At 45.0% G+C, this 14219-nt stretch overlaps 1 protein-coding gene across 1 annotated transcript in view; it reads right to left on the bottom strand.

Annotated features, from left to right (window-relative positions):
- Window positions 1–734: 734 nt before the first annotated feature.
- The window catches only part of LOC111141448 (protein tyrosine phosphatase, receptor type T), a 706124-nt gene continuing 692639 nt past the window's right edge, over window positions 735–14219 (bottom strand). Inside the window, exons 28-31 of the mRNA XM_022494012.1 lie at window positions 5163–5288; window positions 4220–4383; window positions 1599–1734; window positions 735–788 (exon numbers count right to left, since the gene is read on the bottom strand). Coding sequence (XP_022349720.1) covers window positions 735–788; window positions 1599–1734; window positions 4220–4383; window positions 5163–5288 — 480 coding nt within the window. The remainder of the gene's footprint in view (window positions 789–1598; window positions 1735–4219; window positions 4384–5162; window positions 5289–14219) is intronic.

The raw sequence follows: 14219 nt of genomic DNA, 5'->3' as shown, positions 1-14219 counted from the left end.
TTACAAAAAAGCAAAAAGAACCTTTACCAAAGGCTGTGGACACAGTGGGCTGGCCAGTGAATGACAGGTCAAGGCCTGGGCTAGCCGTGGGATACAGAATGGTATTGGGCCAAGCCCCATGCAGGTTAGGTGTGAGAATGGGTGCTTCCACTGTGGTCTCAGGAGCATCCCGAGTTTCACACTGATCCAGACTGGCAGGTGTCCAGTTCCAGAGATCCCTGAAGGACACTACAAGGGGCAGCAGAGCAGGGGACACCCCCCCCCCACACCCTAAGAGCCCAGTCATTTCTGCGACAGCATGGAGGAGTAGAACACACAGCCCCTCTACCCCCAGGGACAAGAAGGGCAGGGAGGTGCTGCTGAGGCTCTCACTCCCCAACACTCACATAGTCAGCTTGCCAGGAGATTCACAAACTTGAAAAGAGCAAAAGCAGGAGGTCTGGGAATGGGAAAATCCGGGGCCTTGCCATGGGCGCACTTCTGCATGGGCTCGTGGCCTCAGCTGGTTGAGTGTGGAAGGGGAGCCTGGGCCTTTCAGAGCAGTACCTCCCACAGCTACAGGAGACCCCTCGGAAGGTGCAGAGCCCACCACGGGGCACAGGACAACCAGCACTCTCCTTGGAGTTGGGCAGGGTGCTGCGTCTTCGGCCCTGAGCCCAGTCACTGCCATTCACAGAAAAGGGGGCGTGGCTGCTGCAGCCTCTGGGCTCCGGCAGGCTCCCCATCCCGTTGGGCTAAAAGGAGCTTAAATATTCCAGTGCTGCCTCGTATACAAATTTATACTGTTCCTGAGAGGGGGAGAGGCAGAGGGAGCAGAGGAGGAAAGAGAGAGAGATGAAAAGGAAAGGCATTTAGGTTAAAGACACAGATTTTGGAGGAAACTTTAGCTACAGCCCTATTAATAGTCATCGCAAAGTTGTCCACATAATTATCCCTATCTGAACCTCCCCCAAGTTCTGCCTGGTGCCTTACACCCACGCCTTCCCAGATGCCCAGTGGGTCATTCCCTTCCTTGTCACCATTCTGGACTCAGGTGCCTCTCAGACCGTAAGGTGCCTGTGAAGGACCCAGGAGTCTTTCTAAAATGCAGACTCTGACTGAGTAAATCCGGACTGGGTTGGGATCCTGCATTTCTAACAAGAGCCTAGGTGAGGCTGATGCTGCCGGTCTGCGGACCGGAGTTTGGGTAGGACCATGCTTCGAGTAGGTTAAGACTCTTAGGGCAAAGCTCCTTGTGTATGGTCTGTGCAGCGGGCCTGAGGATCTGGGCTCCGCTGGCCCACACGCTCTCCATCCCTTTCTGCACAGCGTTCGAGCCCTGTGCTTACGCCTCCATGCAAGTCACATACGCTAATTAGAACAGGATTGGACAGACTTGAAAACAGAATTCACACTCTCCTTAAGCCAGAATCCCTAATCCCCAGGATTAGTGTATCAGGATGCATACTTGGGCTGCCCAGCAGGCAGGAAGTAAGTTTGCAGAGGCTGTGGCCCATCAGGACCCAGCAAGCAGCCAGCTGCTGGTTTGTATTATCTGAGGCTCTCAGAGAGCCACCCCCACCTCCCCCGCTGGGGGAGAAGCCTCCTGGGACACTCACCAGGGTCTCCACCATGTTGGATTTGTTGTTCCGCAGTGTTTTCACGATGTGGAACACGTCGATGATGTTTTGCTGCTGGATCATCTCACACACGCTGCAGATGGCACAGAAGGTTCCACTGCGGCCGCCCCCATTTCTAGACACAGAGTGAAGACGTAAGCAATGTAGCCCCCAGGCACCTCCTGATCCTGAAACCACATCAGGAGTAGTGGGGAGTGGCTGGCTGGGTACGTGCAAAGTCAGGCTAGGGCAGAGAAGCCTTTGTGGTTGGAGTCCTGTCGGTGCCATGAACCTGCTTTGACTTTGGGCAAGTCTTTTCCTATTCCTATAATGGAGGGTTGGACTAGATGCTCTTTGAGAACTGGATTAGCCAGATCCTTGTCCAAAAGTAGGTTCTGGGTCTACCTGCACATCTAGTGATATAACGTGGAAGGTTCCAGGTGGTTTTCATCCTAGTTCTTTCCATCGGCTAAGGACAAAAACCTTTCCGGTGCTCCGTAATTCATGTTCATGGAAACACCCCTCCAACTATTTACAGAAAGGCCCATAGGGAATCTGCCTGATTCGGAACTCCTGGGCGTGTTGCCAACAGCAACTAATGATTTCATGTAATGGCCTGTGTCTAAAGAACATCTGGATGGAAACCAAGGCCCTCGGTTTCCCAGATGTTTTATCTACAGGACGCCCAACAAGCAGCTGTTTCAGGTACAGACAGCTGTCCTCCGTTCGCTGGCCAGAGCCCGCATTTTGGTGTCTGTTGTGTCTCTGGCCTCCAAGGACACCGCCGTCCCTGTTGATAGGAGGACATGCCTGTGCTTTCCTTTGGTTCAAACTGTGGGTCACCTTGGCGAGGGGGACCTGGATAAAAAGGTACTCCTTTCTAAAAGCAGGCTAAAAAACAATCACCTGCAGGAGGAGGGCGGAACGCCCCACAGAAGGAGGGTTTAGTACTTTTTTGAAGCAAGAACGGCAGAGTCCAAGAGGAAGAGGTGAGTGGGCACAGGTGTTCCGGGGCCTGGTGGAGTGATGCCTGGGATGGGTGTGCCTGTGAGCCAAAGGGGAGGCCCCCTGAGTGTGTGGGAGCGACCTGGATGGGAGGCAGGGGCTCGGTGGCAGGGAACCCGTTGCCAGGGTCTGGGATGTGGGCAGAAAGAGCTTGGTTTGGCTGACGGCGCCCGTCCCTGTGATACTGACACCTCACGGCATCTTTCCGGTGCCTGGTTTGGGATCTGCGTCTTTGCGGAAGAAAGGATTGTGATAGGTGGTGGCCTTAAGCTGTGCGTGTGCATGTCTGTTTGGTTTTCCTGACACATGCTTGCACCCCTTGCTTGAAAGAAGGAACAGTAAACTCGTTTTGTAAAGACTGAACTCGATTCTCAGGTCAGGAAGGTGTGACCAGGGCCTCCACTGGCTCCAGAAATATTTACTCTGCAAAAGGAAGATCATCATGTGCTCTTCTTTGGGGAATAATTTGAGGATCTGGTCGGTGGAAGCCACTTCGCCCCAGCATTCTTGCGATTAACAGGACACATCGTGCCTCCTGTGGGGGACCGGGGCTTTCTCCCCCATCGGGAGTGCTGGGGAGCGGCCGGTCTACCCCCGATGTTTGCGAAAGGCCTCCCGGTTTTGCATTAATAACGTGTCACATAACCTTAGTTCAAGGCAACAAATGGGCAACCCCAGTCCATGAAAGATCGTAATTCCTTGAATACACACCCCTTGACTTTTTTTTTTATAATTTTTTAAAAATTTTTTTAATAAACATATAATGTATTATTAGCCCCAGGTTTACAGGTCTTTGAATCGCCAGGTTTACACACTTCACAGCATTCACCATAGCACATACCCTCCCCAATGTCCATAACCCAACCACCCTCTCCGTACCCCCTTCCCCCCCGGGCAACCCTCAGTTTGTTTTGTGACATTAAGAGTCTCTTATGGTTTGTCTCCCTCCCAATCCCATCTTGTTTCATTTATTCTTTTCCTACTCCCCAAACCCCCCATGTTGCATCTCCACTTCCTCATATCAGGGAGATTATATGATAGTTATCTTTTTCTGATTGACTTATTTCGCTCAGCATGATCCCCTCTAGTTCCATCCACGTCGTCGCAAATGGCAAGATTTCATTTCTTTTGATGGCTGCATAGTATTCCATTGTGTATATATACCACATCTTCTTTATCCATTCATCTGTTGATGGACATCTAGGTTCTTTCCATGGTTTGGCTATTGTGGACATTGCTGCTATAAACATTCAGGTGCACATGCCCCTTTGGATCACTACGTTTGTATCTTTAGGGTAAATACCCAGCAGTGCAATTGCTGGGTCATAGGGTAGTTCTATTTTCAACATTTTGAGGAACCTCCATGCTGTTTTCCAGGGTGGTTGTGCCAGCTTGCATTCCCACCAACAGTGTAGGAGGGTTCCCCTTTCTCCGCATCCTCGCCAGCATCTGTCATTTCCTGACTTGTCAGTTTTAGCCATTCTGACTGGACACACCCCTTGACTTTTAAGGAATATTGAGATGTGGTATAGCCAGGCATTCCTATGGCCAGTGGCATCCCCTAGGACAGACACCGGTCACCCCTCCCCCACCAGAGAGCCTTCCACAGTACTCACAGGCAGTGGACCACAGTGCGTCCCTCCCTCCCGTCGTACTGCTCCTGCCACTTCTCCAGCCGTCGGACCACTTTGAGCAGAGAGCGCTTGGAGGGGGGTGTGTCCCGGTAGGCCGGCCAGCCGATGTACTGCAGGTGCTGGACTATCCGGTACCCATCCTGAGGCTGAGAACAGAGAGGCCGTCAGGGCTGTTCTTACAGGGACACAAGCCCTTCATAGGCCCCGGGGCTGCGGCACCGGAGCGGGAGACAGACCGAATGGGGTCGATGCTGTGTCGTCATGGGGACACACTCCTCTTTCTCCCTTTGTGCATATGGATTCTCCTGCCACGACGTCCCTGCACCTCCTTTCTCCCTGGAAAACTACTGGTTTCCAAAACCCAAATGTCCCTTTCTCTAGGAAGAGACTTCCCTGACTCTACTGGGCAGATTTCTTCTCTCCCCACTGAGGTTCATGTGCCAGAACATAGATCACCTTCCCACCGGACAGGGAACTGAGGGCAGAGATGGAGTTCTGGGACCCTGGGACCCCCAGTAAATGGTAAAGACCAAAGCCATTCTGTAGCCATTTCACAGACTACCGATCTGCTCCCTCCCACCCAATACTCCTCCAGCTAGCTGGTAAAGTCCCCCCGGAAGCAACTAATCATCTTCCATCTTGGTGTTCTCAGGGTCTAGCCCAAAGCTTCCTGGATCCGATCAAAGACCCTGTCAACTCCTGCCAAAACAGGGCAGCAGTGGGGAAGCACCGAATTCTGAGAAGATTTGATCACAAGGCAGCAAGTGTGTCAGGGAAGAGGCAGATGGCAGGCTGGAGGCCTCCCCGTGGGTCTCTGAGTGTCAGAGCCACTGTTGGGTCTGAAGCCACAATCAGCAGAGGCATCGTTTCCCCGAGGACAGGATGATCCGGAGAGCACAGCACAGCCTCCTGGCTGGACCCTTACCCGGGCCATATTACAGATGCGGAATATTCTGTGGATGATGTCCTCGTCGATGTCTGCGGACACGAACTCCACCTGGATGGGCCCGTAGCACCCGGACGTCTTCTCAGGCCAGTACTGCATACAGAGCTGGGGCAGGAGAGAGGTCAGAGAGAGAGAGAGAGAGAGAGAGAGGCTGAGGGAGGCGTGGGGGCCATCGTGCTCATTTATCACCAGGGCCTTTCTTACTGTCTGCAGAACATCCTGGCTAGGAAGGAACAGTAGTAGGGGGAGAAGTTGACCCCGCTCCCTTTGGGGAGCAGCCACCCATGTCTGTTGTTGAAAAGCCAGAGCTCTAGACACAGAAACACTGCACTTATAAAATATTTGCTCTGCTGATTCCAAGCCATTTGTTAGGGTTGCCGGGCCTCAGTTTCCTCCTCTGTAAAGCAAGGGGGAATAATGCCTCCCTCGAAATGCTGGCAGGATTGGAACAAGTACAGTCTCTATTTCAATGCGAAGCAAAGCAAACTTCCCCATTCTGGAAAAACCTTCCCAGTGTCCCTCTTATCATCAGATCCTCAGTAGCTTGAGAAACACACAGGCCTTGGCATCAGACTGGTCTGGGTCCCTATCCTGGCTCTGCTGCTCGCTTGCTGAGGCCCAGGCCTGTTTTCTCCCACTGAAGATCAGGTGACACGGTGCTGAGAGACCCTGCACATGATCTTTCCTATTTTTCTGGAACTGGATTTAGGACCTATCCCCGAGAGCAAAAGGTACTGGTTGCCCTCTGACCAAAGACAGTGGTTTTCAGCCAGAGGTGGTTTGGCCAGCCAGGGGACATTTGGCAACGTCGGGGGACATTTCTGAAAGTCACACCTGGGGGATGCTATGGGCCTCCAGCATGTAGAGCCCAGGATGCTAATAGCCATCCTACAGGGAATACTCCTCAGAGAGCAGTCCAGCCCCAAATAGAGCAGAGACTGAGAAACCCTGGCTTAAGATCCTAATTTGTTTCCCACATTTATACCGCCATCAAGGAGAGAGTAATTTATTCCCCTGTATATGTCAAGCCATTAGATGACTTCAGTTGGGGAAAGAATATTCAGGTAGGTGGCACGGGTTGTGGCTCAGAGAGGGGCAAAGCACGCTTCTGCAAATCCCCCATTTTGAAGGGGCATGGAGATGGACCCTGTGCAGGTCTATAGGCCCCAGAGTTGGGGCACGCAGGGGAGCTAAGACTGCAGCTGCGGGTTTGCTGGGGACCGCCCTGGTGTGGACAAAGAGGCCATCTGTTTGACCATTGGGAAGTTACCGAAAAATGTACCTGAGACTCAGGAAGACCCATTAAGGCTCCTGAGAGCAGCCTGAGATCAAGTCTTTCATCAGCAGCCACAGTCTATACTGAGCTTGCAGACAAGGAGCTAGACGATAGGTGACCCATGGAAATGGTGGCCCCCTGTGGCCACCATAGATGCAGGATCTTCACAAAAATGATCCTTCTCCCTCTTGTTGAGAGAGCACAACCAACTCTCCCTGGACAGTCACATGCAAAACATCTTTAATTCCAGTCTTCCTCTAGAACCAGAACCAGAATGGAAGAGCAGGGGGAAGGAGGATATAGGAGAGAGAAAAGAACCCAAATTCCAGCTTGGGAATAACATGATGGCTTACAGGGTAAGTCTGACCCGTTGGCTGATTTTGCAAATACAGTTTGACTGAAATACAGCCACAGTTATTAATTTATGTATTGTCTGTGGTTGCTTTCAAACTACAACGGCAGATTTGAGTAACTGACAATACCCTGCATAACCCAAAGTTGCCCGCAAAACCGAAAATATTTCCTGTCTGGTCCTTTACAGAGAAAAGTTTGCCGGCCCTTGACCTACAGAGTTGTTCTAAGGATAAAGGAGATGATACATGTGAAGAAACCCTTTGCCCAGTGCCAGGCACGGAATAAGGATCCGCTGAATTCCAGTAATTCACATTATTCTGGAACCTATCAGTGTCCAGTACACATGACCGCCATGATGGTAACAGCTAACATATACATCAGAAGGATTCTTCTAATCATTCCTCTTAAACAGCAAAGATGTGCAAGGCTAGGTTTCCTAATGCAGAGGTGCCTTGCTTCCCCATGTCCATCATGGGTTAATTGAGCACACTGAGAAAGGAGCTGGGTCTGTGTGTGGTGGGGGTGCTGGACAGTTATCAGCTGAGCTGTGCAATAATGACAGACCCACAATCTGAACTTCATTTCTCTTTGCCATTGGCTCTTCTGGCTTGCAACCTTCACAGTAATGAGGGACTGGTAGAGATTAGTTGGTGGTATGCCAAAGAAATCAGAATTAATCAGAACTGCCCATTAAAAAAATAATAGCCTTTATCACCTGCGTTGAATTGAGCTTTGCCAGAGGTTGGCTGTGATCCTGACATGAGGTACGTGGGTCACAGGCATCAGGGAAAAAGTCTATTACCCCCAATATTTTCAGTCCAGAGAGAAAGTGGAATGATTTGTCTCTTTTAATAAGATTTCCAGACCAATTTCTCAAGCTAATAGGTTCTACTATGCCTCAAACAAGACTCCTATATTTCCGGACACTTTTCTGCATTTGATTTTCCAGGTCACTCTCCCGTGATGTCCAGAGGGCTGGGGAAGGGTGCAGGGTCCTTCTAATCCTAAATCAGAGCCATCCTCTCACTTGAATTCCCTGATTCATGAGACTGGAGCAGCAGCAGCAGCAGCAGCAGCAGCACGGTCACATCCAGCCCAGTGATATATGGGCAGATGAGCTGTTTGTGCCGCCAAGCATCATCAGGTCTCCCCACAGCCATGGATGTCCTACATAGTCCAGGTATGGGAAACAGGAGAGAGATGGGAGAGGCCAGTGTTCTGTTCCCAGTTATCCTTCAGGGCTCAGAGATGATTCTCACCAATAAGAAATATCCTCTGTGGTTTAGCTCAAGGCTGTCCTGGTGCCCAAGTACTGGGGTAGTGTCTCGGTGGGTGCTGTGTCTGTAGAGTAGCTAAATGTTGTGTGGCTCCCGCTTGAAGCACCCTGGGTTCAGATCCCAGCCCTGGTGCCTTTCAGCAGAGTGACTTGGCCAAATCTTTTTTTTTTAATTAAATTTTTAAATTATTTTATAAACATATAATGTATTATTAGCCCCAGGTTTACAGGTCTGTGAATCGCCAGGTTTACACACTTCACAGCACTCACCAGAACACATACCCTCCCCAATGTCCATAACCCCACCACCCTCTCCGTACCCCCCTACCCCCGGCCCACCTCAGTTTGTTTTGTGACATTAAGAGTCTCTTATGGTTTGTCTCCCTCCTGATCCCATCTTGTTTCATTTATTCTTTTCCTACCCCCAAACCCCCAACGTTGCATCTCCACTTCCTCATATCAGGGAGATCATATGATAATCGTCTTTCCCCGACTGACTTATTTTGCTCAGCATAATACCCTCTAGTTCCATCCACGTCATTGCAAATGGACTTGGCCAAATCTTATAGCTTCTCTGGGTTATGAGTGGTTGGGAATCTTAATGTGTTACTTGATCTTTAGTGAGTACTAAATCAATGCAATTATTAGCAGTAATATTCAGTAAACTTATAATAACATGGTCAAGGCTCAATGCACATGGTGGTGTCTCATGGAAAGCAGCGAGGAATTGAGCTTTGCTCCCTAGGTGACACAGAAAGGAAGCAGAGGCCGCATAGGTGAACTGAGGAGCTTGACTGTGAGCACAGAAGCACCAGTGATTTACAGAAATCTTGGGAAAGGAGGGTTATGGTTTCTTTTCTCTTTTTTTCTTTTTTTAAATTCCAGTTAGTTAACATAGTCTTATATTAGTCTCAGGTGTATAATATAATGATTCAGCACTTCCACACATCACCCAATGCTCATTACATGTGGCCTCCTTAATTCTTGCCCCCCATTTCAGCCATCCCTCTGCCCCCATCCCTCTTTCTCCTTTCTCCATAGTTAAGAGTCTGTTTCTTGATTTGCCTCTCTCCTTTCCTTAATTTTTCCCTTTGCTTATTTTTCTCCTTAAATTCCACATATGAGTAAAATCATTTGGTATTTGTCTTTTTCTGACTAGCTTATTCTACATAGCATAATACTCTCTAGCTCCATCCATGTCATTGTAAATGGCAAGGTTTAATTCTTTTTTTCATGGCCGAATAATATTCCATTGTATATCTACACCACATATTCTTCATCCATTCATCATTTGATGGACACTTGGGCTGCTTCCATTATCTTGGATATCGTAGATACTGCTGCTATAAACGTAGGATGCATGTATCCTTTGGAATTAGTGCTTTTGTATTCTTGGGGTAAGTACCCAGTAGTGCGATCGCTGGATTGTAGGGTTGTTTTATTTTTAACCTTTTGAGGAAGTTCCATATGTTTTCCACAGTGGCTGCACCAGTTTGCCTTGCCTCCAACAGTGCAAGAGGGTTCCCCTTTCTCTATATCCTTGTCAACTCCCATTGTATCTTGTGTTCTTGGTTTTAGCCATTTTGACGGGTATGAGGTGATACCTCATGGCAGGTAGATTGATTCGCATTTCCTGGATGATGAGTGATGATGAGCATCTTTTCATGTGTCTATTGGTTCATCTGTATGTCTTTGGAGAAATGTCTACTCATGTCTTCTGCCCATTTTTTAATTGGATTATTGTTTTTTGTGGGGTTGGGTTTTATAAGTTCTTTATATATTTTGTATACTAAACCTTTATCGGACGAGTCATTTGCAAGTGTCTTGTCCCATTCCGTAGGCTGCCTTTCAGTTTTGTTGAATCTTTCCTGCACTGTGCAGAAGGTTTTTATTTTGACATAGTCCTAGTAGTTTCTTTTCACTTTTGTTTCCTTTGCCTCGGGAGACATATCCAGAAAGAAGTTGTTACAGCTGATGTCAAAGAGGTTACTGCCTATGTTCTTTCCTAGGATTTTTGTGGCTTCAGGTCTCACATGTAAGTCTTTCATCAAACTTGAAGTTGATTTTGTCTATGGTGTAAGAAAGTGGTCTAATTTCATTGTTTTGCATGTGGCTCTCCAATTTTCCCAGCACCATTTGTTGAAGAAAGTGTCTTTTTCGCCACTGGATATTCTTTCCTGCTTTGCTGAAGATTAATTGACCATATGTTGTGGGCTTATATCTGGATTTTCTGTTCTGTTCTATTGATCTATGTGTCTATTTTTGTACCAGTACCATACTGTTTTGATTATTACAGCTTTGTAATAGAGCTTGAAGTCTGGGGTTGTGATGCCCCCAGCTTTGCTTTGCTTTTACAAGATCGCTTTGGGTATTGCAGTGGGGTCTTTTGTGGTTCCCTACAAATTTTAGGATTGTTTGTTCTAGTTCTGTGAAAATTGTTGTGGTATTTTGATAGGGGTTGCATTAGATGTGTACATTGCCTTGGGTAGTATAGAAATTTCAACAAAATGTGTTATTCCAGTCCAAGAGCACAGAACATCTTTCTACTTCTTTGTGTCATCTTCAGTTTCTTTCATGAGTGTTTTATGGTTTTCAGATGATAGGCCTTTCACCTCTTTGGTTAGGTTCATTTCTACGTACTTTGTTATATTGGGTGCAATTGTAAATGGGATTGTTTTCTTAATTCATCTTTATCCTCTTCATTATTGGTATATAGAAATGTAACAGATTTCTGTCCATTGATTTCATATCCTGTGACCTTGATGAATTTGTTTATTAGTTCTAGCACGTTTTTGGTGGAGTCTTTTGGGTTTTCTCTATATAGTATAATGGCACCTGCAAATGGTAAAAGTTTTTCTTCTTCCTTACTGATCTGGATGACTTTTACTTCTTTGGTTGTCTGATTGTTGTGGCTAGGACTTCCAGTATAAAATAAAAGTGGTGAGAGTGGACATTCTTGTATTGTTCTTGACTTTAGGAGAAAAGCTCTCAGTTTCTCTCCATTGAGTATGATGTCAGCTATGGGTTTTTCACATAAGGCCTTTACTATGTTGAAGTATGTTCCCTCTTAGTCAGCTTTGCTGAGGGTTATTATGAATGGTACTTTATCAAATACTTTTTCTGAGTCTATTGAAATGATTGTACGGCTCTCATTCTTTCCCTTATTGATACGTCATATCAGTTGATTTGTGAATATTGAATTACCCTTGCAACCCGGGAATACATCCCACTTGATTGTGGTGAATGATTTTTTTAATGTATTGTTGGATTCAGTTTGCTAGTATTTTGTTGAGGATTTGTGCCTCTATGTTTATCAGATATATTGCCTTGTAGTTCTTTTTTGTGAACTACGTATGGTTTTGGTATCAGGGTAATGCTGCCTGATAGAATGAATTTGGAAGTTTTCCTTCCTTTTCCATTTTTTGGTCTTAGTTTAAAAAGAATAGGTATTAATTCTTCTTTAAATGTTTGGTAGAATTCTCCTGTGAAGGTATCTGGTCCTGGGCTTTTGTTTTTTGGAAGCATTTTGATTCTGATTTAATTTCTTTGCTGGTTATTGTCTTATTTAAATTTTTTTTACTTTTTCTGCTTCACTTTTGGTAGTTTATATGTTTCTAGAAATCTATCCATTTATTTTAGGTTGTCCAATTCATCGGTATATAGTTTTTTTTTAATATTCTCTTCTGATTGTATTTCTGTGGTGTCGGTTATTTCTCCTCTCATTAGTGATTTTATTTACTTGGGTCCTTCTTTTCCCATTGATAAAATTTATCAATTTTATTGATTTTTTTTAAAAGAATCAGCTCCTGGTTTCATTGATCTATTGTTTTTTGTTTTGTTTTGTTTTAGTTTCTGTAACATGTATTTCTGCTCTAATCTTTATTATTTCCATCCTTCTGCTAGTTTTTGGGTTTTGTTGTTCTTTTTCTAGCTCCTTTATGGATGAGGCTAGGTTGTTTATTTGGGGTTTTTCTTGCTTCTTTAGATAGGCCTGTATTGCTATAAACTTCCCTTTTAGAACAGCATTTGCTGCATCCCAAAAGTTTTGGACCATTATGTTTTCATTTTTGTTAGTTTCCATGTAATTTAAAAAAAATTTTTTAATTTTTTTATTTCTTTTTTTTTTAAACTTATTTTTTTATTATTTTTTATAAACATATATTTTTATCCCCAGGGGAACAGGTCTATGAATCGCCAGGTTTACACACTTCAAAGTACTCACCATAGCACATACCCTCTCCAATGTCCATAAACCCGCCCCCATTCTCCCAACCCCCCTCCCCTCAGCAACCCTCAGTTTGTTTTGTGAGATTAAGAGTCACTTATGGTTTGTCTCCCTCCCAATCCTATCTTGTTTCATTTACTCTTCTCCTACCCCCTTAACCCACCATGTTGCATCTCCTCTCCCTCATATCAGGGAGATCATATGATAGTTGTCTTTCTCCGATTGACTTATTTCGCTAAGCATGATACCCTCTAGTTCCATCCACGTCGTCGCAAATGGCAAGATTTCATTTCTTTTGATGGCTGCATAGTATTCCATTGTGTATATATACCACATCTTCTTTATCCATTCGTCTGTTGATGGACATCTAGGTTCTTTCCATAGTTTGGCTATTGTAGACATTGCTGCTATAAACATTCGGGTGCACGTGCCCCTTTGGATCACTGATCAAGGTTTTCATAGTAGCACTGTGGGGTTTTGTTGATTTTGTCTTTTTAAATGTAGAAAGATGCTATGTCACCACTCCTTCCTTTTCCCTTCCTACTTTTAGAAGAGATCTTGTATGGTGTCCCATATCTGAATTTGTTTCCTTGTGGTATTGTTTATCTTGTCCTTTGTCCTCTGTATTTTCTAAAAATTAGAGGTTAGATCTCAAGGCCTGGTTTAAATTCAGGTTGAATATTTTGGGAAAGAATAGGTTCTAGATTATGCTTTTCTCTTCCCTAGGATTTGGGAACAGGCATTTTAATTTAGCAATATATATATATATATATATATAAATGCTATATAAATATATGTAATGGCTTAGAGTTCACTTGGAAGTTAATTTTATTAGTGTAACAAGGGGTTGCAAGCTTAATTTATTCCAGTTGTGGTTGGAAATGTGTTATTCTGAATAGTTGGTCTGGTTGAATGGTTATAATTTTTCAGTATATTTTAAGATTATAAGCTATGTGCCTACTGGGTAAAGTGGCTTGAGCATTAAACATTTTTGGTGGTTGAATTTTATGGAGAATGACAGGGTATCCAGATGTGTGGGTGGCTCAGTCAGTTTAAGTGTCTGCCTTCCGCTCAGGTCATGATCCCAGGGTCCTGGGATCAGGTCCTGCACTGGGCTCCTTGCTTAACGGGGAGCCTGCTTCTCCCTCTGCCTGCCCCCTGCTTGTGCTCTCTCTCTGACAAATAAAAATCTTTAAAAAAAAAATGACAGGGTATCTGAATTGTAATTGTAAAACATGATTCTATAAAGATTTATTCTAAGCACATTAATTTAGTAATATGCATTAATTCTACCTCTACTGGATAAATTTTAACAGAATATTTTTCTGATAAATGCTTATGCTAATTTAAAGTACAGTTATTAATCTAAGCACACCCTCAGGGTCATAATTTTATATGTACGTTGTGTTAGAAACTCAGACATGTAAATAAAAGTTCCTATTATAGCTGACTTTGCTAACTTAATTTGATATTTAAGGTTTTTTTTTCCCCTTGATATCCTTCCAAGTACTTGTATGTCTGGGAAAAATTAAACTCAATGAAATTTTGTGTGTCTCAATGAAGAATAGCATGGTATATATAAAGTAACCTTGCATGATGAATGGTAGCTATCATAGGTAGTTCCCAGCACATTCTTGATTTAATCCCTTGGAAGGCAGGAATACTGTTCTATATATTAAAATTTGTTTGTTGTGAATAATAAGGTACCTTGGTTAGTAAGTACTTTGGAACTGTAGTAAGTACTACACTGAAAATACATACACGGTGCTCTCTTTTTTTCTCCTTTAAAAAAAAAAATACAAATATATAGGACTTAGCGAAACAAGCCTGATCTTTGAAGCCTGGTGAACTGTGGTTTTGTGTGTGATTCTGGGCAGCTTCCTTGACCTCTGTCTTTTTTTTTTT

Source organism: Enhydra lutris, unplaced genomic scaffold (assembly GCF_002288905.1).
Source record: "Enhydra lutris kenyoni isolate GAN:26980312 unplaced genomic scaffold, ASM228890v2 scaffoldscaffold6, whole genome shotgun sequence".
NCBI classification, from domain to species: Eukaryota; Metazoa; Chordata; class Mammalia; order Carnivora; family Mustelidae; genus Enhydra; species Enhydra lutris.
The sequence above is the reverse complement of the archived record's forward strand: the minus strand, read 5'-3'. Positions and strand labels throughout refer to the sequence as shown.